A 25,065-nucleotide genomic window follows, 5' to 3' on the forward strand; every position below is an offset into this window, starting at 1 on the left:
TACATTCACAGAAAAGGATGCAGCCAACTGCTTATAGGGTGAGAGCAGAACATTTGAGTGGTGCCATTCTCTACACTTTCGAAAGGCAACACACCTGCACGCGATGGATTTTTTTTAAACACAAAATGCCCGGTGTGGTGATGCACACCTCTAACTGTAACCTGTAACCAGCACTGAGGAGACAGGGTGAAGAAGGCTAAAAGCCAAGAGGCCAGTCTGGTACAAACAGCCAGCTCTGGACCACCTAGAATTGCAGAGAGAAAAATTCGGTCTCAAAAACATCCGGGGGGAGGGGGAAGGGTAGCCATAGAGGCGTCTTTCCCACTCACTGAATGCACGGAACCCCTCTAGCTCTCCTGAGCTGACTCCCATACATAGAGGAACGTGCTTGGAAAAGTCAGTTGGCACCCTAGACTACCACGGAACCAATTTAGTGGGAACACCCCCGAGGGGGACGCTTTTGCAGGGTACTTCCGGGGTAGGAAGTGTCAGGGGCGGAAGTGCCGTGTGGCACGCGGGGTCTGGTCCGGGCGGTGGTCGGAGGGCTTAGGTCCATCAGCACCGGGGGGCGCGTGGAAGCTAGGTTGGGCATCGGGTGCCTGAGCTGGCCTCGCGGCCATGAACCTGGAGCCGCTGCGGAAACGCGTCCGGCAGTATCTGGACCAGGTACGCGGCAGGTGGCCGGACTCTGGGCTTCGGGCGGTGGGGCCTGGTGGGGAGCGCGCAGCTGATAGCTAAGATCGTTCGTGGACTGTGGAAGCGGGTAGGAGGGTTACATTGTGACCTTGGAATCTGGCTTGGCAGTAGGATGTTTTTGAGAGGGTTTAGTTGTGGTTCTCATTTGCCTGAATACATGTGAATAATGATACAAACAAGCTGCCTCCAGTTAAGACTTTACACAGTACCTAGTACTGTATCTGTAACCCCTGCACTTCCCGCGAGTGGACAGTGGAGAGTGTTTTAGGAAAGGTGTGTCTCTGGAGCCCACGTCATTGTGATGTCACTAGGGTTTTTTTGCTAAAATGCTTGCTCCCCAATAAATGGGAAACGGAATTGATGCTAAGGGATTTGGCCAAGTGTCTGAACTTGGCTGGAAGGCTGCGTGTTAGCAGGCAGTCAGTTTTGTGATTACTTTCTTTGGCACTGAGATGAAGAGAGGATAATGTGGGAAACCCCAGGTTTCCACTCTGGGGCATCTGTTGTGATCAGATTCTCAGCTCTACCCATTTGGCCACCCTGTTGTGATTGTATCCTGGGAAACTGAGGCAAACGCAGTAAGAGCCTGGGATCAGCACTAATAAAGACAACTTCATGAGTGTCTTTCCGCTGTCAGATTAAGTTTTGTTGGAGTTGGCTATCGAGGGTGACTTTGCCTGTGATCAGTGGTTTTAATTTGAAATATTTTAGTCTAGTGCTCTGTTAAATTCTACTTTGGGATTCATTTCAGCTTGTTCAAAGTACTATCACATAAATGTCAGTACTTGACATTCTAGAGAGTAGGTGACTTCACAGACATCACTGAAGTTAGTTACTGTTTAGGTACTAGCTGATACATTTTTTTGGTAGTGTCTGAGTTAAACGGCTCTCTTGAATCGTATATATAAAGATTTTACAGTAATGAACTAAGACTCATACCAGCTGAGCTATAAAATAGAGGTGATTGATGGGCCCCTTGCTCTGTTTAAGAACTTACTGTAGTGAGTTGTTGATGTGTTACATGGGTTTAAATTGGTAGACGTCTGTTCAGAACTGTGGGACAATGGCAGTCACCCTGTGTTTGCTTTTTGTATGCAGCAACAGTATCAAAGTGCTCTGTTTTGGGCAGACAAGGTAGCTTCACTCTCTCATGGTGAGTGACATGCAATTTATTTCCCCCAATTAACCTTTAGAAATCTCCCCGTGAACCTCTGACCAATGTGTGATTTTTGCCCCTTAGAGGAACCACAGGATGTTTATTGGCTGGCTCAGTGTCTTTACCTCACAGCGCAGTATCACCGAGCAGCCCATGCTCTCCGGTCCCGCAAACTGGACAAAGTAAGTACTGTACCCGTGAACTTCAGTCCCAACTGTCCCAAAGACAGTAGGACCTTACGTTAGCTGTGTGTTCTGTTTTTAAGTTAACATTTAAAAGAACTCTCCTTTGTTAGCTTTTATGTAAAGAAATGTCTTTTTGGTTTCCTTTTTTTGTTTTGGGGTTTTGGGTTTTTTTTTGGGGGGGGTGGCTAAGACAGGGTTTCTCTGTGTAACAGCCCTGGCTGTCCTGGAACTTGATTTGTAGTCCAGACTGGCCTTGAACTCACACAGAGATCCAACTGACTGGCTCCTGAGTGCTGTGATTAAAGGTGTGTACCACCACTACTAGCTAAGAGATAGTTTTTTGTTTTTTTAATGCTTGTTTTTTTTATCTGTGTGTGGGTGTGTGCGCACGCGTGTGCCACATGAGTATGGGTGCCTCCAGAAACCAGAGAAGGGCATTAGCTTCCTTGGAACTGAAGCTCCAGGTATTAGCTGCCCCGTGTGGGTGACGAGAAGCAAACTTGGGTCTTTGGAAGAGCAGCAAGCACTCACTGCTGAGCCATCTCTTTAGCAAGAGAAAGGTTCTCACTCTAAATCTCAATAATTGATTTGCCTTCACTTGCCCGCCCTATCTGATCTCTGATTTCTCAGTATTGACGTTTTGCTTTTGTTTAGTTTAAAATTTTGCTTTTTAGTCCATTGCTTGTTCATTTGGTGTGGGGGGGGCACTTGGACCACCTGTGGAAGTTTGTCCTCTCCTACCATGTGGGTTTTGGGGGATCAGACTCTGGCCTTCAGTCTTGTGGCAAGCACCTTTACCTCCTAAGCTGTCTTAACAGACCAGTTTGCTTGTTTTGAGATCGGATCTGGTTTCTAGTTCCTGGACTCGGAGCAATTCTCCTGCCTCAGCCTCCTACATGTTGGGATTACAGGCACATAACTTTTCTTGGATCCTTGGTGCCTTTAATGTCCCTAATGAATATGGGCTAAAGACTGGGCTTTTTTGGTTGTTGTTTTTAAGCTGTAAGGGAGTAATTATAAAACTCTCCAGTTCATGCTTAGTTTTCTTTTAAACTACAGATGTGTTCTGTTTTCCATGTACTTGTTATACTTACAAAGTGTTTGACTTTTGACTTATTTCTTTTCTAGCTGTATGAGGCTTGCCGATACCTTGCAGCCAGATGCCATGTAAGTGCTTGTTTCTGTTTTGTCTGATAAAAATCTCACCCTGTGAATAGTACACGTTCTTCAAAGATGTGTGGCAGTTTTTGTTCCAGAGGCTGAAGTATGGCCACTTAGCATAGCATTTCATAAAAAGTGCCCTTTTCTTTAGTATTGTATATTTAGTATATCTCTAAATAACTGATTCTTGATTTATGAAAAGAAAGTTGTACCTTAGGCGTTTAATGTTAAATAATGGATATAGTAGTTACTGCCCTTTAAAAATCCGGAATTCGTAGGTGATGATTGGTACTTGCATTTTCTTCCTAGTATGCTGCAAAAGAGTACCAGCAGGCTCTCGACGTTCTTGATATGGAGGAACCAATCAACAGAAGGCTCTTTGAAAAATACTTGAAGGATGAAGGTGGCTCCAAAGACCCTTCCAGTGACTGGGAAATGTCACAGTCCTCGGTGAGTAATATAGTGAGCATGTGTCCATCACAGCAGTGGAAAATGCCCACATTACATGGCCAAAATAAATTCTTTTACATGTATATTATATATTAAAAAAATATGGGTACCTGCTTTTTATTCTAAACTAGAGAGATTTTACACAACTGGGTATCTCTTCTCTCCTTACTTTTCCTTTATTAAGCATATACGTAGAAGCACATTAATTTTCTTCTAGGAAATACATATATTTACTGTCTTGGGATTATTATTTTTGGACCTCTTGTCTATTAACTTACTAGCTAGGAATGCATGGCATATTTAAAATACATTATGTGTATTTATTGAGGTTAATTTTTTAAAAGTACTCCGGAGAAAACTGCGTAGTGGGATTTGGAAGAATCTTTTCCAAAGTCCATTCTATTTTAAATTTGATTTACAAATTTTTGCCACGTGTGTTTTTAGTTGCCCATCTGAGTCATCAGTGACTTCAGTTAACGAGTTTCCTTAGAGTCCTGGTGTGAATCAGACTCCACATTGTGTTGGTGGAAGGTAGCAGGATGGCCAGAACTACAGAGCTATCCAGGCCTCCAGGCCTCACAGCATTCCGTAACTTAGGTCAGTTCCCCCTTTTTCACAAGTGAGGAGAGGAAACAAGCCAAGACAGAGCAAATCACACAGAAACACGTATAACTGTCAGGGCCAGTTCTTGAACTCAGATCTCTGGGCTTTCCCACACCACTCCTTACCTTGGCTGCCAGGGACCTTCTCATTTGGTTTATGTGTCAGGTTTTGTTTTTCATTCTCATCATCAAGGGATGTACCTAGAAGCCATCCTCTGAGTTACAAAGCTTCACTGGAATAAAGTCATCAGTGATCAGTGTCCAAGGAAGAAAGAGCAAAGACGCTTTAGTCTAGCCTTAGACTTACTGTGTTGTCCAGGTTGGCCTTGACCTTGCAATCTTCTTTCCTCTGTTTCCCAAGTGCTGTGATTCTAGTCTGGTAAAACTAAAGCTTTGTTTGGCTGTTGTATATGTGTTGATTTATACTGTGCTTTGGCAGTTGAGATGATGCCATAGACCTAGTAAAAAACTCGTCAGTGTTCTAATAGTATATACCTCTTAATCAAAAAGTAATTTTACTTAGCATGTAACATTGCATTTTTCCAACAGATAAAGAGTTCTATTTGTCTTTTAAGAGGGAAAATCTATGATGCTTTAGATAATCGCACCCTGGCCACCTACAGTTACAAAGAGGCTTTGAAGCTTGATGTCTACTGTTTTGAAGCATTTGATCTTTTAACATCACATCACATGTTGACAGCACAAGAAGGTTTGGGAACTCCTGTGTGTTTATTGTTATGGAATGATTACCATTGCTTGGTTTACCTTGTGAAATCTGTGTAATTGAGAGCAGGGTGCGTAGGAGACTGAAGTAGACCTACCACCTTCCTTACTGTCTTCACACATGAAGCGCACCACAGAACAGTGCAGTATGGCGTTGTGTTGTGGTGTGTTTTGTTTTTTGCTGACAAATCTTTGAGTGATGCGAGGTCACGGAGTCTTTTTTTGAGAAGTGATTTGAAGGAGAATGGTAATCCAGGATTCAGTGATTTTCATCCTAGCTACACTGTAAATCCCTTTATTTCCAAGTCCCTATTCAGAGCAGTTACATCAACAATTTCTAGAGGTCAGGCTCTGAGAGATCGTGACTCTGACTTACCCCAGAGACTAAGCCACTGACCAGGTGTGTGAAGTGGGTAATCAAGAACAGGGAAAACAGGGTTAGTGTGTAATGGGGTTCAGACACAGACATGCCAGAAAAAAAAAAGTGGTTTTTAAACCACTGGGCTCCTTACTGGGGTCTAAAGACTCTGTTGTAAACTCAGGCCAGGGAAGAGTAGGAAATTGGCTGCTAGTATCTGGTAGAAGCTGAAGATCCTGGTGACCCCTGCTGTGCTCAGGCTCCTTTCAGAGACTGGGTTGGACTGTGTCAGTATTGTCAGCATGAAGGCCTGAGGTTTTGTGTGGCTGGAGGTCTCCTGGCTCAGCCCTCTCAGTAGGAACCACAGTGTTAGCATTCTCTACTGCACTTGGATTTCATTTTCCCCTGAGTTGATTTGCACAGATTTAGGACCATAGAAGAGTATTTTCAATTGTTGTTTCCCCATGAATATTTTAAGATTTGTTAAAATAAAAATAACTGTTATTTTTTTCTTACCATTTTTAAGAAAAAGAGCTTCTTGACTCACTGCCTCTTAGCAAGCTCTGTGCTGAAGAACAAGAATTGCTACGATTTGTATTCGAGAACAAATTAAAAAAGGTGAGGAAAGCCTGAGCTAACATTTCTTTTATGTAAATATCTTACATCTTTCCTTAACATTGGCCTTTTTTCTTTTATTAGTTGCTTTTGTGTTTTATATAGTATGTGCATGTGTGTGGCTGTGTGCTCTTGCCTGTACATGCAGTGGGTGTGTGGGGCCCAGAGCTGATGCCAGGATGCTTTTCTCAGTCACTTTCACAGATCCTCTTACTGAACTGTGCTGTTTTGGCTAAAACAGCTGGCTAGTGAGCCTCCAGCAGCCCCCTGTCTGCACCTCAGTGCTGGGATTACAGGCTTCTGGCCATGTGTGGCTTTCGCCTGAGTGCTGGGGCCTGGAACCCAGGACATAACAAGTGTGTTGTGCCCAGCCCCAGTCCACTTTTTAAAAACTTTAGTATTGTAGCATGGGCCACAATAGCTAGATTATGTAAATGTGTGAAAATACTTCTAAGTTCTGTCTTCCAAACTTCTGTGTGACGTCCTTGCTCCCGTGGAACTCGGTGGTGAAACTGAAAAGGAGAATGTGCTGAGAGAAGAACTAATAGAACCCAAGTTAACAGTGGTTCAGGACCTTGTGTGCATCTTGTGAAATGTCTTCACCTCATAGGTAAAAATGGATTGCTTCCACCTTTTCCTTTGTTACTGCTCATTGTATGCATAAATTTCTCTGTTTCAGTATAATAAGCCCAGTGAAACCATCATTCCCGAGTCAGTAGACGGCTTGCAAGAGAATCTGGACGTGGTAGTGTCGTTAGCCGAGAGACATTATTATAACTGTGACTTTAAGATGTGCTACAAGCTTACTTCTGCGTAAGTCTACTCACTGTTTTTGTGTCAGAATGTGTGCTTCTGTCCCTAGCTGTCTGAGTCCCAGACAGGTTCCCTGACAGTCTTACACTAGTTGCTGATGGTATAAAAGGGCAGGTTACAGACACAAAGGGATTGATGTGTAGGCTCACTGCAGTCACTTGGGAAGAATATACATGTCTGTCTTCCCAGCTGCTGACTCGGGAATGACAGTTGCCCTGGGCTTACTATACTGAGACATAGACATTTATATGTAGAATGAACAATAAGAAAGCAAAAGGTAGAAGCAATCCATGTTGCCCAAGAGGTGATAGTTTTGTAAAACTCGTCATGTATTACCATTGGATATAATACAGTCCTCTGACCTCTGACCCCAGGTGCTCTGTCTTACATACTCACTAGCTAAACCATCTCCTCTACATACCAGTTTCCCATTGTACGTCTTCAGACATCTCAGCTGAATTACAGTAGATTTCGTGGAGCTCTGCTGTGGCAGGGAAGGAGGGTGGGGGGTGTTGGTTGGTTTTTGTTTTTGTTTTTTGAGACAGGGCTTCTCTGTAGCCCTGGCTGTCTAGAACTTGCTCTGGAGACCAGGCTGGCCTCGAATTCAAGGATCTACCTGTCTCTGCCTCCTGAGTGCTGGGATTAAGGTGTGCATTACCACCTGCAGTTTTCTTTTTTTGTTTTAGTTTGGTTTGGTTTGGTTTTTTAATTTTTGAAATCACAAAACTTTTATTAAATACTTATGATCTATTTAGAAGTTTATACTCTTTATCCTTTTAACTAGATTATATATTAAAATTTGTTGATTTTAAAGTAAATGAAAAGGTTAAAGCTTATTTTTATTCTTTCCAACTAAACCAGTTTTCCACTTATACTTACTTTATTTTTGTGATACTGGAAATCAGACCTGTACATTCCAGGCAAGTGTTCTGCCCTGAGCTATAGCCCCAACCCTCTTTATTTTGAGACAGGGTCTTACTAAGTTGCCCAGGCTGGTTTTGAGCTTGTGATACTTCTGCCTTGCCCTCTTGAATAGCTGGTAATGTAAGTATGCACTGTGAGGCCTACCTTCCCTTTTTTAATAAGCTAAGCATTGCTTTAATAAAGTAAAGGGTTAGAGATTACAGCATTGCACATGATGCACAGTGACTAAGCACGATGGCTGATGAGGTGCTGCTGTGGTACTGCCTTTTGGGTACTAATGCGTTCCTTTAACTTTCAGAGTAATGGAGAAAGATCCTTTCCATGCAAACTGCTTGCCTGTGCACATAGGAACTCTTGTGGAGCTGAATAAAGCAAATGGTGAGCACTTATACCCCATCCTATAATCATTTAGCTGAGGTTGACCTGATCCTTTTATCCCTACCTCCCAAATGCTGGGATTATAGGCATGTGCCACCAGAACAGGCTTTAATTATTATTAAGAAAGAAAAAAAAAAGCATTCTGAACTTTTGAAATATTACAAGGATTACAAATCCTTGGCCGATTAAGATCGAACATGGCAGACTCCCATGGCAGGAGTAATGACATCATCAGAATGGCTGGTGGTCTCTGTTTCCTGGCAGAACAAAGTATTTCCCATCTCCCTGCTTCCTCTTTCCTTTTCTGAAATGTAACTTGCAGGTCAGAGTATGTTAGCTTTATTAAGTGTCAATTTTGATGTTTTTTTGTTTTTGTTTTTAAGTATAAAATTATTATAGGAAAACGGATAAGTCAATATTTAGAAACTGGAAGAGAGTAGATATTTTGCTTGTGTTTCCCATGCTTTAGCATTTGAGAAACATCTTATTTGTTAGGCAGTATATTTGTCCTTAAATCCTTTGAAACTGGATAGTGAATTTTGTCAAGAGTTGGGGAAGAGGGGAATCCCAGAGAAGCTCCAGCTGTAAACTCACTGAGCTCTGTGTCCTGGGGATCTGTAACATCATGTCTCCTGGAAGCAAAGATGCAGACTTCTGGCCCCCCAGAATACTAAATCCAGATACAGGATATTCCATCATGAAATGCTGAAACATACACATTCCTCAAGGAAATTTTTGCATTTACGTGATAAACTTGAAAGTTTGGCTTACAGTTTGATGTGGGTGACTACTGTGCTCAATCACAGCTTGTGGCATGCATGTGTGGGTTTCTCAGGTGGGTGCTTTAGAAGAATCTCTGCTTCACATGAAGTGTTTGGGACATCTGTGTTTATGTGGCCCTCCATATACCCTAATCCACTTAGTTATTCAGCCAGTGCTCAGTTGGGACTGAGGAACGGTATATACCAGCTGTATTTGTACCTAGAGGGAAAAAAGGTATGAGATTATTGTGGGAGAATCATTTCCTGCAGAGCTGAAATTTAAACTATTCATATCAAATACACTTGTTCCCTTTTTCCTACAACAGAACTTTTCTATCTTTCCCACAAATTGGTGGATTTATATCCAGGTAATCCTGTAAGTAATACAATTTCTTTTTTTTTTTTTCTTTTCTGAACTTTAAGAAAATATTTTGCTAGTATGTACACAGTAGCTTATATTTTTAAGTTTAAGCAAATAATAGTTTATGTTGAAGTATTGAGAGAGAATCTTCTAGGGGCAGAGATAATAGCAAGAAACTGTAATGTCTATCCTGTGAAGTAGTTTTTACTTACACTAAAGCAATAACCTTGAATGAAACCTTTTTTCTCTGGCTAGAGAAATATACATGCCCCTATAGAAGCACAAAATTCCAAGTTAGTCATGTCTCCCTTTCCTAAGAGTAGAATTGGTCCATGGCTTTTCATTTTCATGGTAAGTCACTGTATTGAGGTTACGCTTAGAGAGCTGGAAATGGAAAACAGTCAAGAATTTGTCATTGTAGACAAAAGCCAGCAAGCTGGGACTGAGTCTCAGATAAGAAAGCGTATCTGTAGCTTAGCTGAAACCAGTGTAGAACAGAGCTAGAAAACAAGGGAGAGCCAGAGTTAAATGAGAACCCAGGCAGTTGTGCTTCAGAGCCTTGTCCTTAGTGGAAGCCATCTTGAGATCTGTTCTTATACAGGACCTCAATAAATTGGTGTGAGATCTCAGAGAGACCCTAGTTCAGACTAAAATATAGGGCCTGGGAGCATCTCACCTATCCTGTCTGGCCTACCTTGTTGAGATTCCAGTTCAAGGTTAAGTGTCTTTGGTTACAGTAAATATTGGACTTTTTAGGTATCTTGGTTTGCGGTGGGATGTTACTATCTCATGGTTGGTCATAAAAATGAACATGCAAGAAGATATCTCAGGTATGAATTTGTTTTCTTCTTTGCTGTGTAGTGAACCTATGGGAAGAGAATTCTTGCTCATAAGCTTTAATGCAGTAAGTAGTGGGTACTTCAAAAGTGAATGAATAATCCTTAAGTAGGTTCTGCTCACTTGCATGGTTTATCTATATAACTGTTCATTAAGATGCTGTGTGTGGCTGTGTGTGGAGGTAAAGCAGTGATACAGGAGAGTAGGAAATAATAGTGTAGTTTGAGGGGGCTCTTTTCCTTTACACTATGAGTCTTTAGCTTTTGCTGATAGAAAATACGCTAAGCTCTGAATGAGGTTAGGGTAATTCAGTGTCAGCATTGAATAAGTAGGCTCCTCTAAGGATGTGCTGTGGTTTCTGGTTGTAATGCAGGTTGTTGGGAAGCATGCACCAGGTCCTCAGTGTGGCACCTGGCTCAGAACAGGCCCAGGACACGTGGCCACCTATGACACCAATCTTAGCACTGGGTCACAGAGTGGGCTGCTAAGTAAATAGTATTTGTAAGTTACATACAGAAAGCCAATGAATTCGGCTACATTACTCTAAAAAGCATAGGACTGCTAAAGCGTCTTAAAATTTATATATTGTCTTAGGTCAGCTGCATTAGCAACAATTGTAAGTTTGTTAGCAGTTTATTCAGTTGATCTTATTAATGCTTTTGATGAAAGTTGAATAAGTACATTACCTGAATATTGCTTTTGTTTCAGCAAAGCTACCACGTTGGAGAAGACCTACGGGCCTGCCTGGATAGCCTATGGGCATTCCTTTGCTGTGGAGAGTGAGCATGACCAAGCAATGGCTGCTTATTTCACAGCAGCACAGCTGATGAAAGGGTACGGCCCATGAGCCTGACTAAGTGCCAGGAAGGGCTTCTGCTTGCAGAGTGAAGGGAGTTTCTCTTAGGAACACTAGTCCCACTTGGGCCCTAAAGTAAACAACTCACATGACTCCTAGATGACAGTTTGTATTTATACAAAAGCTGTGACAATAGAGGGGAAAGGAATTGATATGATTTACTTCTAGTCAGTGCAAGAAAGAAGTAGGAAATGAAGCTAAGGGGGAGTTTAACACAGAACCTTTTATTTTTACAAGCTTATGAAGAATAGAAGTAGTCATAGTAAAATTTTGATGGCTTATCTGTTACCAAGAGATGTTTGGGGTACCTTGGTTGTGCTACAGGACTGTATTAGCTGGTTTTGAGATTATTTTGGTATTGTATATGCAGTACTAATGTTAAATATTTAATTTTCTAACAATATTTGCTTTATGTGCTCTAAATCTCTGCTAATTTTTAGGTGTGGTGTAATTATTGTATCTTCTTGATGCACTGAGTTATTTATCACTACAGAATGCCCCACCTTGTCTCTGGTAACAACATTGTGTGGTGGTCAGACAGCTCTCAGTTATTACTCTTCCCACCCTTTCCGTTTACCTTACTTGTAGTTGCGTGAAACTGACTAGTAGCTCTGTCCCTTGTAGTCCTTGAATGGAAGTATGTCTCTTGTAAATAACATACAGTTAACTCATTGAAAAAAAACTCAATTTTTTTACTGTGGAGTGTTTTCCATTTACATGTAATATGATTACTGGTAAGATAGAACTTATTTCAGGGGCTAGAGAGATGGCTCAGAGGTTAACAGCACTGGATGCTGAGGTCCCGAGTTCAATTCCCAGCAACAAATGGTGGCTAACAGCCATCTATAATGAGATCTGGCGCCTTCTTCTGGGGTGCGGGTGTACATTCGAGCAGAAAAAACACTGTACACAATAAATAAATCTTTAAAAGAAAATAACTGATTTCAGCCATTTGTTCATTCTCTACCATCATGTCTGTGTTCCTCTATTACTCATTACAGCTTTCTTTTGTATTAAATATTTTACAGTGTGTATGAGTTCTTATGAGTTTTGGTTTTTTTGTTTTTTTTGTAGTCACTTTCTTAGTGATTATCTTGTGGATAAGCAAAGCACTTTAGTTTCAATTAATAGTTCACTTTAGCTCTCTGCCTACCTACCTCCTTTGTGTTATTATTGTCATTCAGGGTATACTTGGTATGTAAATCCAGTACCACAGTTTATAATTGTCTCGGTTGTCTTTTAATCATATGGAAGAGTTGGAAACAAAATTACACTTATGCTATTTTATATTTACCACTTTAGTTACCTATACTAGACTAACTTGCTTTTTTGTGTAGGCATGTTACTATCAGTGTCCTTATATTTCCATGTAAGGGACTTGGTTTCCTTTTCTTCAGTAGATGTACTTGTGATGGATTCTCTCTCACACATTGTTCTCATGGCTACCTCTATCTATTTATGTCTGTAAACCCTTTTATCAAAGGGTTTTTTTTTTATTTCATTTATTGTGCTTTTCAGTTCCAAAATTACTATTTGGTTCACTAATAGAATTTTTATTTTGGCCCTGAAGAGATGGCTGAGCAAGTAAGAGCACTCATTTCTCTTGCAGAGACCCAGGTTCAGTTCTAGTACCCACATAGCAGCTCACAGCTGCCTATAACTCCAGTTTTGGGAAATCTGATGTCCACTTTCACAGGCTCTTGCACACATAATACACTTAGTCACATATACACATAAAATTAATTAATTTTATTTTATATTTAATTGCTGTTCTCTGATGAGGTATTGTTCTTATACTTTTAGCTAATTGTAAACTTGATTTTTTTAGTGTTTTGGATAGTAAGCTAGCCTCTTTAAGGTATTGTCTATTAAGTACCGTGTCTCATCTTCTTCTAGGATAGTGTCTGTTGACTGCTTTCTTATATTTGGACTGTACTTTAGAGTTAGAAAAAAAGTAAACAGTAGGATCTTAAGCTGGCAAATTTCTGTTGTGTTACAAAATTTCAAGCATTGAATGTGTGAAACTTTTCAATATTTTCAGGTGTCACTTGCCAATGCTATATATTGGATTAGAATATGGTTTGACCAATAACTCTAAACTAGCTGAACGATTCTTTGGCCAAGCTCTGAGCATTGCCCCAGAAGACCCCTTTGTCATCCATGAGGTTGGAGTGGTTGCCTTTCAGAATGGAGAGTAAGTACTGGAGGGTTTCAGCCCTTGTATGGGCTCTTTGTAAGTGGGGTCTTGGTCCCTAAACGCCACTGCTCTTCATTGGATTTTTATTTTATGAAAATAAATTTATCTGTTTTTATTTTCAGATGTATTCTTTTAGGAGGCAGGGATGAATTTAAAAGTAGAAACTCTCATCGTGAAATCAGTCCCCAAAAACTCTGCTGCCACAAATTCCATACCTACCATGTGGCCTGGACAAAGTTTTCTTTGTCAGTTAGATGTTAGAGTCACACGTTTGAGAGGTTTTCACATTTTGAAATAAAAATGTCCTATGATTAATTATTGGCAAGACCAAAAATTAAACTACTTAGTGTAATCTTCTTTAGTTTTGAGATAGTAATGCTTTTCTATGGCCTGAATATCTGAGGGATAAACAGTTCGGAAGAGAAAGCTATACGCTGCATTAGGTTACACCTAAATGTAAGCACAGAGCTTCAGCTTTATTTATATTCTAAAATTTAGGTTATGTGGGCTGGAGAGATGTCTCAGCAGTTAAGAACACTTACTGCCTTTGCAGAAGACCAAGGTTCCAGCCTAGCATCCATACTGTGCCTCACAACCATTTATAATTCCAGTTTGAGGGAATCCAGAGCCCTCTTCTCGCCTCTGCAGGCACCAGCCACAAACATGGTACACATAAACATACATACATGAATGCATACATTCAGGCAAAACACTTTGACACATAAAGTAAATCTTTAAAAAAATTTCAGAGCCAGGTGTGGTGGGGCACGCCTTTAATCCCAGCACTTAGGGAGGCAGAAGCAGGTAGATCTCTGTGAGTTAGAAGCCAGCCTGGTGTACAAAGCGAGTCCAGGACAGCCAAGGCCACACAGAGAAAGAAACCCTGTTTCAAAAAACAAAAACAATTTTTTTTTTCTTTTTTAGTTAGGGTATATAAGTATAAAGAGTGTCACTTTAAAAAAAGTTAAGGATTATAATTTTATGTGTGTGGGTGTTTTTCCTGCATATATGTAGGGGCACAGGGGTCAGGAGATACAAGATGATTGCGAGCCACCTTGTGGGTCCTGGGAATCAAACCCAGGTCCTGTACAATAGAAACAAGTGCTCTTACCTGCTAAGTCCTCTCCCCAGTACCATGGAACTTTGGATGTAGACAATATCTTAATATAGTTCCTCCTCAAACTTTGTAAGCACTTTCTCTCTGAATTGGCCTACAGAAGTCACTTGTTCCCCAAAACCAACACTGATTTTCATCTTAACACACATGAATGTGAAAAAAGCTTCATTCGACTGAAGTCCCCTGAATCTCTCCTGACTAATCTCGTACTAAATTGTGCCCAGTCTGCTTTCTAATAGTCTCTTTAGTGCTGTAGCTTCACAGTGTTTGTGCTTTTTTGGGAAACTTTACTATCTAAAATAATTTCTAAACTTAGTGCTGTCTCTTGATGGAACATAAGTAACCATCATGTGCTCCAAGGGAATGTGTGCAGCAGCTGGATATTAGGTGAGGGATTGTGCTACTGACTGTAGGCTCGGGGTCAGTGAGCCGGCAGTATATGCTAAGTAAGGTTAGTCATTGTTTAGCTGATGGAATACTGTGGCCAGACGTGGCCAGGAGTCTAAATACCACCAATCATGAAAACTGACTCACTTGCCTAAATCCTGAACCTGTATAATATAATGTCATAAGATTAGCTATTTGTCTGGCTCAAATTTTTTTCTTTCTTTTTTCTTTTGCATTAAAGATTTTTTTTTTTTTTTGAGTTATAGGATGTGAAGAGTTTCATTATGGCATTTTTATGTATATGTATCATCCTTTGTTTTTATTCATGGTATAATCTGAATCCATTATTTTTAGCAGTTTCCATGTTATTTTAGTAGTACCAGAGATAATAAAATTTTTCTCAATGTTTATCCTTGCAAATTTTAAATGACTGCTATCCTCTTCCCTTCTCTATTTTAGATGGAAAACAGCAGAAAAGTGGTTTCTCGATGCTTTGGAAAAAATTAAAGCAATTGGGAATGAGGTATTATATGTGATATCTTTACATACACACATAGACAACGCTGAGCATATTTAATGTTTGATGTGGAAAATGCAGAGTCTTTGTCCTAGAAGAGAATAGGCTAATATTTGATGTAACAAATAACTTGGCAATGTTATGCTTATCAGTTGGCTTTTATATCATAGAAAACATGAGCTCACTTCTGATGAAAGAGCAGTTATTGGATGTGACATGGGGCAGCAACCAAAACATAGAAGGTGGCTGGTTGTTTTTGTTTTTGTTTTAGTTTTTTTTTTTTAATTTTTGGAGACAATTTCTGACAGCTAGTCGAAATATTAGTGTCTTACTCAACATTGCTTCTTTGGAGATTCAGAGAGCCTCGTCTCTGGCTCAGTAAAACATACGATTTGGCAGCAGACCCACCTCTGTAGAACTAGATGTCATTCAAATTCAGACTTTTTGTTATTCTCATGAATTAGGGCTAATAAATTAACCTTCTAACTGGCAAGGCTGTGTATGCACTGCTTTTATTCATAAATAGCAATTTTAAATATAAGCATGTGTAGCTGGGAGATTTGCATGTGGCTGCTCTTTTGATTTTTAGTTTAACTTGTACCTTTCTAGTCTTGTTCTGTTCTGAGTTTCACATGTTTATGCGCATGGGTTCCCTTTCTTTGTGTTTGTTTTTATCTCTGATAGACACAGTTTCATAGGGTTCTACCAGGGACAGTTTGCTTATCCTTATAGGTTGAGCTCTGCTTGCTTTGCTCTTTTATTGTTTATCATTTGAACTTACGAACATCTTTCTGTGTGCCCCATATGTATTTCTGTAAAGCATGTTTTTTCCTCAGCTGAGGTTTGGGTAGTTCTGAATAATTCTAGTGTTTTTGTCAAAGTAGGATTGCTGCTCACCACATTCCACCATGGAAGCAACTGCATATCTTGCTCTTCACTGGCCCAACAGCAGCAGCACCTGGAGCTGGTTACGAACAGCACTAATATCTGTTGAGTCACAGCTGAAGTTACAGCAACACTCTTAAGTGTAGTCTCGTGCATAGGAAAGTTTGAGAAGCATATTTCTGAGCCACTCCTATAAATAGTTTTCATTGATAGGCAGTTTTCAATCTTACAAATACTTAAATAGGAGAGCACATTTAGCATTGAATATGTTATTATTGAATCTATGATACTATTAAAGTATCAGAATGCCAATTAAAAGTTATAGGAAAGGAAAATATTACTTTACTTTGGTTAGAAGCTACAGCTGATGTCAAGCTAAAGAGAAACACTCATGCCTAAGAATCTCTAAAGACTTTTGTTTGCATGGGCTGGGCTCCTGAATCCAGTCCTCAAAGCATTGGAAAAGGTGACCCAGGTTTCTTTGTTTATTTGCTTAACATGTGTTTAATGAGTGCCAGCCATGAGCATGGACCTAGGCATCAGATACAGTAAAAACTAATTCCATAGTTCCTGCCCTCAGATCCACTGGGGAATACAAGTAGGTAATATGCAGCAATGATGCAGTGTGGTCAAGGGTATGAAAATACCATATGCAAATGTTGTTCACTCAAATATGACAGTGGCCAGGAAGGGTTTCGGGTATGTCACACACTCCATCCTTAGTAAGCAGACACTAGCGATACAATTAAAGGAACAAGGTAATTCAGGGGCAGAAATGGCATGTGCAAAAATGGGAGTTGATTTATTATTTTTGGAATTTGACATTTCAGAGGATATCAAGAAATGGAGCAGGAAGGTTAAGTGGCTTATGAAAGACCTTGAAAATGGTGGTATAGAAAGCTGGGAAATTATCCTGGGAGAGAGAAAATGAGATGTTTCAGAAGACAGCATAGCTATGTTTGTAGGATAGGTGCTCAGGCGAGATTTTTGGATACTGGGAAGCCAAGGTTTACAGGGTTAGGGTTGTGCCTGCCAGGTAAGCTGAACAAGCTCTGGAGAGTCTTAGAAAGGCCAGGATCTCCTGTTCCCATTGAGTGGCTGGTTTCAACATTGTGGTGAGGTTAGAGAGCTAGAATGACTAAGGAAAGATAAATTGATATGGTATACTGAATTGGAAGTGTGTGTAACGTTTCCAGATAGAGATATTTAGGAGGCAGATGGCCATAAAAATCCAGTGTTTCCAGTAGAGCTCTAGGTGGCGAGTACACAGTATAAATTTCTTGGCATGGATGACTCTGGGACATCGTGCTAATTTGAGTACTTAGGAAGTGTCCTGTAGTAGGGAAGTGAACTGGATGAACTAGTGAATCCTGCCGCTGCTGTGGAGCAGGCGTGCGCCAGGAGAGACCCCTTGCAGGATGTGAAATGATTAGTGCAAACCAATCAGCTGAACAGTGACGTGGAGCTTGATGTTGCTATGTTTTAGGTGACAGTTGACAAGTGGGAACCTTTGTTGAACAACTTGGGGCATGTCTGCAGAAAACTTAAGTAAGTGAAGTAGAGCATTTTCAGTTAAATTTTTTGTGACTAAAAGTTTATTTTGAATAGCCTTCTGTGTTTTTATTTCACGATATCCTCCAATCCCCATACTTGGCTGCTCAAACACAAGCATCAACACCTCTGGTTTTCCTATTTCAGTTGGTATACTTTTATTTTAGAAACATTGAGAAGTATAACAGCTATGGCTTTTTCCCTCCCTTATATGAAAAAACTTCAGTATTCAAAATTAATTTGGAAGCACTTGGATAGTAAGGTCTAATTAAAACCATATCCATATTCTAGGTTTGTTTCCTCAAAAGTTTCATATAATAAACAGTTGACAGTTAAAGATGGGTTCTTTGCCTGGAGACTGACTTTGATAGAGTGCCTGCATTCAAGAAGGGCTGGGCTTGCTTCCCAGCACTGATTAAACCAGGCATGGTGGCACATGTATGTCTATGATCCCAGCATTCAGTAGGTGGAGGCAGCAAGTTCAAGGTCATTACAGCTACATCATGAGTTGGGGGCCAGTCTGCAATACATGAAACCCTGTCTCAAAAGTGGGGGGGGGGGCAGGTAGTGTTGGGAAGTCTAGATTATTCAGAAGTTAGCAAATTTTCTGGGTATGGCAGCACACACCCACACACAAGTAGTCCCCAGTACTTGGGGTGCTGAGGAAGGATGATTGCTGCAGAGTCAGCCTGGACTAGAGAGTAAAACTGCTTCAACAAACAAACAAACAAACGAAAATAGTGTTTAAAAGGTATTACATAAAAACACCCTTTTGTAATACAAGATACTTTCATAGCTTAAAATTCATGGATGGGGTGGAATTGGGGTTGGGTGCACAGGAGGGAGCTCTGTTGGAGAATCTCTTTGACTTTTGACTATCTGTTAAAGCGGTAACATTTCCCAGACTTCAACTGAGTATGAAGTCTTTTCAAAAATATTTTTACAGAGCAAGTATTTCAGGAACCTTGGGAAATGCTATTCCAGGTAATTTATAGATATTAAGGCCAAACTCTTTGATTGCTTCCAAGTGCTCTGGGTATAGAAAGGTTATATATCGCAGGAAAAATTGGTGTGTTAGGAAGCCAGTCTGGGAGTCAGGTACTTTCTGGCTGGTGTCCCCTCAGATGGAACAGAGGACAGCAACTTTATGCTGGAGTTCCTCATTCTGCTAAGGGACATGCCAGGAAATAAATTTATATTCTGTTTGGTTTTTTTGTGACAGTCTCACTAAGTAGCCCTGGCTGGCCTGAAACTCACTATATAGACCAGGCTGGCCTCAAACTCAAGAGATCTGCCTGCTTCTGCCTCTCAAGGCCTGGGACTAAGCGTGTGGCAGCATACGCCATAGAAAAATACATTTTAAGATGTTGAAATTCATAAAAATAAGTATTGGGTAGTTAACAGTATTGACTGTATTGACTCTGAAGGAAATCTTGTACATTCACAAAAACAAGGGTTTTAATTAGCATTTTTTATTATATCTAGTAATTGTTGTCTTTCCCCTTCTCTTCTAACCTTCAACAGGAAATATGCTGAGGCTTTGGATTACCACAGGCAGGCACTGGTGCTAATCCCTCAGAATGCATCCACCTATTCTGCCATAGGCTATATCCACAGTCTGATGGGCAACTTTGAAAATGCGGTGGACTATTTCCACACAGTAGGTCTTTGCTTATATTTTACTTTAAGTCTGGTTAATAAATGCTTCTTGTTTGGAAAAGATCTTTTCTAGGCCGCACTTAACTTATTTACAGGTTTAAAGTTCTTCAGTAACCCTGCGTTTATTCTTTTCTCTGCAAAGAAATTATGCATAGTATGTAGTATTCATCAGATTAGAAGTAAACATGAGACTGTCCTGCATATGTGTTGAGGTTATTTGTGACTCAGTCTCATCTGGATTTTGTCCACAGGAGAAGAGCAAAAATTCCCATTTACAATGAAAGCCTCTGGGGACTCCTGTTTTCCATTTTAGGATTTGTACTGTTGTTCTCTCCCTTTGTAAATGAACAAAAACAGTCCACGTATTTTATCACAACAAAGAATCCTTTCTTAGTTCACATACCTTATTTCATGAAAGCTAAGATTTGGAGCTTGAAGTAGGTCTCTTGAAGGTCAATAAAAGAAAAAACAAAAGACAGGAAAGTGATAAGTTGAGCTGTAATAAATAAGCACAATGACCACAAAAGGGAAAAAAAATCAGCAGCTAAACTTGATCATCATCTCCTATCATGCTTTTGTACTCTTCTGTTCCTAGGTTTCTATATTTTTATTGGCACTCTAGTATATACACTAAAAAACAAAATATAAATTAAATAAAATGGTTATACTTTTCAACCCAGGCAGCCAGTGTCACTTTCTTCCTTATATAATATCCTGGTGCCACCACACATAGCTATTCTTGAATCTGAGTCTTATAAGATGCAGTTACTTCCTGTACAAATCTTACAAAGCCCTCTCAGATTGCTGATTTGTAATAAAAAGGTTTTAGACATCTGCCACAATTCATAGATTACCTTTACCTAGTGTTCACATAGTTTTTCCCCCTTTGCTAACCGGTAGGTGTATACACCCTCACAGGCAGGGCACTCATGTTATAGCTGTGTCTGGTCACAGCAGCAGCAGAGTAAGACACCACAGCTTTAGAAACATTAGAAGTTGAGAACATGTGGACCTTAGACTCAGTTAACTAATGATATTTGGAGAGACTGATAATATATGAAGCGATGCAATATTTCAAAAATGAATTCATTGGTCTAATAGGTTCATAACTGGTCTTCAGGGGTCACCTAGCAATTTTCAGGCTATGTGAAGGTCTAAAGTTAGTCTTGTGGTTATAGGAATACTGAGCTAGTCAATGTAACCTCAGGATGTTTTCTGGTCTTATAAGATCTTTGAAATGTACAAATTTGAATATTAATGTAATTGACTGAGCAGTTAATGTAAAGGTTCACAGAACTCTGAAGACAACTTCCTGAGGTATTGGGGTTAGATTTTAGAGACAAGAGTGGAACAGTGTGATAAACATCTCTGGCCTTCAACTGTTGTTAGCAGTTATCAGCTCATGCCCAATCTGGTAGCTAGCTACTCTCTGGGCTAACCTATGCTGGATTCCATAGGACGCTTTGTGAAAATATTTCTAACAAAAGGAAGGAATAACTTTTTAACCATGCTTGGTCTTTTTGGCAGGCTCTTGGTCTTAGGCGAGATGACACGTTTTCTGTTACAATGCTTGGTCACTGCATTGAAATGTACATTGGTGATTCTGAAGCTTATATTGGTAAGATTACATTGTTCTCCTAGCAATGTGTCATATTCTGTCTCTGTTTGGTCACTTGAAATCTCATTGAGCATTCAGAATTCAAGAAACTTATTTAATTTGTTGGAATAATGCAATATGAGTTAGTGACTCATTTCAGGTTAAGTACTTGCTGTACGTAGAACATTTATGAAACATGGCAGAAGAAATCAGAGATGTTTCTCTAAAGTGAATGAATGACTTTATCCCTTACAGAGCACAACATAATAATCTATATTTTAATGAAAGATTAAGATGCCTTTCATTTATTTAATAGTGATTTATAGTACTCTGAAATACTTGTATAATGATAAATAATAGGATGATTTTAAGTACAGTTGCTACACTTGGGCACTCTTAACAACACATTTGTGAAATCAGAAGAGTACATTGAGGTTAAATTTAAGATCTGGACCTATGGATAGGTAAAAAGATTTTTAAGAGACTTTAAAGACTTGGCCATGTATAAACATAGAATGGGAAGTAATAAATTGAGCTGTAATAAAATGAAGAACTAAAAACACCACTGTAAGAATGAAAGGCATGCCACTAACTGGAGGGAGTAACCATAACACAGCATATGAGAAAATGCATGCCTAAAAATTCTGGAAGAAAAAAAGATGCATTCAAAACGTGCAGAGATGCTGTAAGTGTCATGTACCTACCACTTGGATTGGTAAAGCGAGAGGATTATGAGATCCAGACCAGCTTGGACTGTATATACAGTCTCAAAGTCCACTTGTGGATGGTGTGTTTGTGTGTGTCCCACCCATGAACAGGGGCAAACTCAGAAGAATGACTTATAGCTAGGAAACACATTGAAGGCATACAACAATACCCCTTACCTGGAAATGGAGCTGACATTTGGCCTAAGAGGCCATTGTGCATCTTCCAACCAGCTAGTGCTTTTAACCACTGAGCCATCTCGCCAGCCCCTACTAGTGTTGGTGATAATGTGGAACAACTGGTATTTCTGTGTTTTTTTTTACGTTAGAGTCAGAATTGAGTAAAACCTGGAAAAACATTCAGTGTGTCACCAACATTACCAGTTAAATAACAGGCTACTCAAACTCTGGTTTCATCAACAGTAATAAATGGTTGAGTTCTGTGGGTCACTTAAGTGCTCTTCTGAGCTCTCTAGTTCATTCATGTGCTGTGGTCAGATACATGACTGATTGTACAGTGGACTCACCAATGGGTGGAGGACCTCAGCTGGGGTGGAATCTGAGATTTCCATCCAAGTACAGGTGGGCTCAGAGATGTCAAGGACAGGGAGTAAAACTTCAGATCTTGAAAGTTGCACATCACATTCATCATACTCTATTCATCAAACAAGTCACATAAGTAAATTCAGTCACTGTTGGAGAGAGGATCAAGGAAGTTGACATACGTACACACACACTCTCTTACTCTCTCTCTCTCTCTCTCTCTCTCTCTCTCTCTGACACCCTTAAGACCCAAGGTAAAAAAAATACTACCACCAATAATAAGCATCCCCTGTGACTTCATGGGGCAAGTCTGAGCTTCAGCTTCTCTATCAGACTTTTTGTTACTGTCACAATTACTTGGTAGAAACAACACAGAAAGGGTTTATTTTTACTCACAGTTTCAGGATTTCCATCCAGTGTAAGGCATGGGGAAACAGAGGAGCTTGCCTCGTGGCAGTCAGAAGCCACGGAAGAAAGTACTCGTGTTTGCTGGCTTTTTCCTTTCCCTTTTTATCCCATCTGGGCTCATAGCTTAGGGGGACATTATTGCCCACATTCTCTCAGTTATTTCTCCCTGATCCTGCCTTTATAGATCCACCGCAAGTGTGCTTACAAATCTCTGAGGTATTTCTCAACACGTTCAAGTTCCAAGTTATAATTCAATACTTACTATTTTTATTTTTAGGATATTTATGTCATCTCCTGCTAAAGTACCTGAAAACTGTTAGTTTAAAATGTTACGTAAGGGGGGCTAGAGAGATGACTCGGTGGTTAAGAGCACTGTCTGCTCTCCCAAAGGATGCGGGTTCAATTCCCAGCACCCACATGGCAGCCCATAACTGTCTGTAATGCCAATTCCCGATTCCAAGGGATCTGTCACCTTCACACTAATGCACACATAATAAAATTAAATAAATCATTTAAAAAATGTTATGTCAGAAGTTATTGACGCTAATCTATCTGATTAGATTGGCCCAAATATAAATGTTTTTTATATACTTTGATATAGCTTGAAAATATAGTTTCTGTGAGCAGTAGAATACTGACTGTTAACCTGGTTTAAGACATACTAGTACTCGAGCTTTGTTAGCTGTGGAGCCATGTAGGAACCATGATTGAATGTGCATGTGCTTTGAAAGCTTTCTCAGTGTCTCCTTTGAAAATGGTAGGAGATGTGGTAACCCAGTGGTCTAATGAAAAATGGTAGAAGATAGGGCTGGAGATGGCTTAGAGGTTGAGAGCGTAAGCTACTCTTCCAGAGGTCCTGAATTCAATTCCCAGCAGCCACATGCTGGCTCACAACTATCTGTAATTTGACATGATGCCCTCTTCTGGCATACAGGTGTACATGCAGACAGATCACTCATGGTGGAAGATGAAGAAAAGTCACATTCCCCTTCTGACCTATGTTTATGTTCTTTAAAGTACAGCTGGACTTAAATGGCAGTGGCAGTAGTGTTAACTACTAATGATGGAGTTTCATGTTTTCTAATTAAGGTCTTTCTTTTTAGGAGCAGACATTAAAGACAAATTAAAATGCTATGACTTTGATGTGCATACAATGAAGACACTAAAGAACATTATTTCACCTCCATGGGATTTCCGGGACTTTGAAGGAGAAAAACAGAGTACAGAGGAAGCAGGGATTGCACCTCTAGAAACCACCAATAAAACTCCAGATTCCAGACCTTCCCTGGAAGAAACTTTTGAGATTGAAATGAATGAAAGTGACATGATGTTAGAGACGTCTATGTCAGACCACAGCACTTAACTCGAGACAGTGGTTCAGGAACCCCCTCGTGTGCTAGTGTAGGTCAGTGTTCCCTTGCAGCCTTGCTATGTCTTAAGAGTTTTCCACTTCCTACTGTGAACCCAAACTACATCTCTACATTTAGGGCCAGCAGCCTGCATTAAGAAATGGATAGCACACCCTGGCAGCAGATGTTTTCTGATTTTCTGAACCTATGGAGTTGTTATACATAGTGGAATAAAGAAGGTAAACTGTTCATTGTGTCTCTTTTTTCAATGAAATTATATTTTGGCAAAGTTTCAGAGAAAAGTTTCAAGATAGTAGAGTGCACCTTTCTGTTGCTGTGGTAAAATTCCAAAACCAAGGCAGCCTATTGAAGGAATCTGACTTCCTGTAGTTTCAGAGGGATGAGTTTTACTGTGCTGGAGAAGCATGATAACAGGTAGGCATGGTAGCTGGGACAGTAAGCCAATCACATCTCAACCACAAGCATGCAGCAGAGACCTGGAGAGCAAGAGTCACTCTCAAAGCCTGCCCAGTGACACATTCCTCCAGTAAGGTTATACTTCTGAACCCCCAAACAGTGACCACATCTGGGGACCAAGTGTTCAAATGCCCGAACCTATAGAGAACATTCTCATTTACTGCCACCTGGAGTTTCTGTGTGCCCCTTACTTGGTGTGTTCCACTGTTAATATATTATTACCATGGGACATGTGTCTTGGCTAAGACGTGTTGCTCTTAACTCTAAGTTTTCCCCAAGGCTTTCACCCTTAATCAGCACTCCAGGGACAGAGGCAAGTGTTATCCCTGAGTTCAGGGCCAGCCTGGTCTATGTAATGAGTTCCAGGCTAGCCAAGATAATATAGTGAGGCTATCTATAAAAAGACAGCTAATGAAATGGCTCTTGGCTCAAGTAGGTAAAGGCACTTGCTACCAAGGCTCCTTGAGGTCAGTCCCTGGAACTCACATGGTGAAAAGAGAACGGTGGTTCTTCTCTGATCAGGGTGTGTGACCACACAACAGTCAGTAGATGTCCCTAATAATTTTGTCTGATATCAAAAGCTAGCTCTCTTAGCTGCTGTTTATAAGAACTTTTTTTTTCTTTTTCCCTTTTTACTTCTCTGTAGCTACCTAAATACATCTCTGCTCGACAGTAATGCATCACAGCCTAGCTCAATGACAGCAAGACCCTTGGTTCAGTCCGTTAAAATGATCATGTGTGTTCTTGTACATGAATGCATGTGTGCAGCTTATGTGTCTGTGTTGCAGATTTCTCTGG

The 25,065-nt window shown here is 40.3% G+C and overlaps 1 protein-coding gene across 3 annotated transcripts; it reads left to right on the plus strand.

Moving 5' to 3' along the window:
• Positions 1 to 469: 469 nt before the first annotated feature.
• Positions 470 to 24,039, plus strand: Cdc16 (cell division cycle 16). Of its 3 annotated transcripts, XM_021641775.2 has the most exons (18): positions 470 to 666; positions 1,795 to 1,849; positions 1,937 to 2,034; positions 3,166 to 3,204; positions 3,508 to 3,648; positions 4,800 to 4,959; positions 5,858 to 5,949; positions 6,626 to 6,759; positions 7,982 to 8,061; positions 9,149 to 9,198; positions 9,940 to 10,013; positions 10,729 to 10,854; positions 12,918 to 13,070; positions 15,037 to 15,100; positions 17,466 to 17,527; positions 19,055 to 19,190; positions 20,717 to 20,807; positions 23,545 to 24,039. In XM_021641775.2, exons 1-18 carry the CDS (start codon positions 619 to 621, stop codon positions 23,802 to 23,804), a joined length of 1,863 nt encoding a protein of 620 aa, XP_021497450.1. In that variant the 5' UTR covers positions 470 to 618; the 3' UTR covers positions 23,805 to 24,039. The 3 variants fall into 3 exon arrangements, with proteins under 3 accessions (XP_021497450.1, XP_060237403.1, XP_021497451.1); XM_060381420.1 differs by lacking the exon at positions 12,918 to 13,070 and having other exon boundaries at positions 480 to 666; XM_021641776.2 differs by lacking the exon at positions 1,795 to 1,849 and having other exon boundaries at positions 534 to 666.
• Positions 24,040 to 25,065: the final 1,026 nt, after the last annotated feature.

This window comes from Meriones unguiculatus, chromosome 4 (assembly GCF_030254825.1).
Source record: "Meriones unguiculatus strain TT.TT164.6M chromosome 4, Bangor_MerUng_6.1, whole genome shotgun sequence".
Classification (NCBI taxonomy): Eukaryota; Metazoa; Chordata; class Mammalia; order Rodentia; family Muridae; genus Meriones; species Meriones unguiculatus.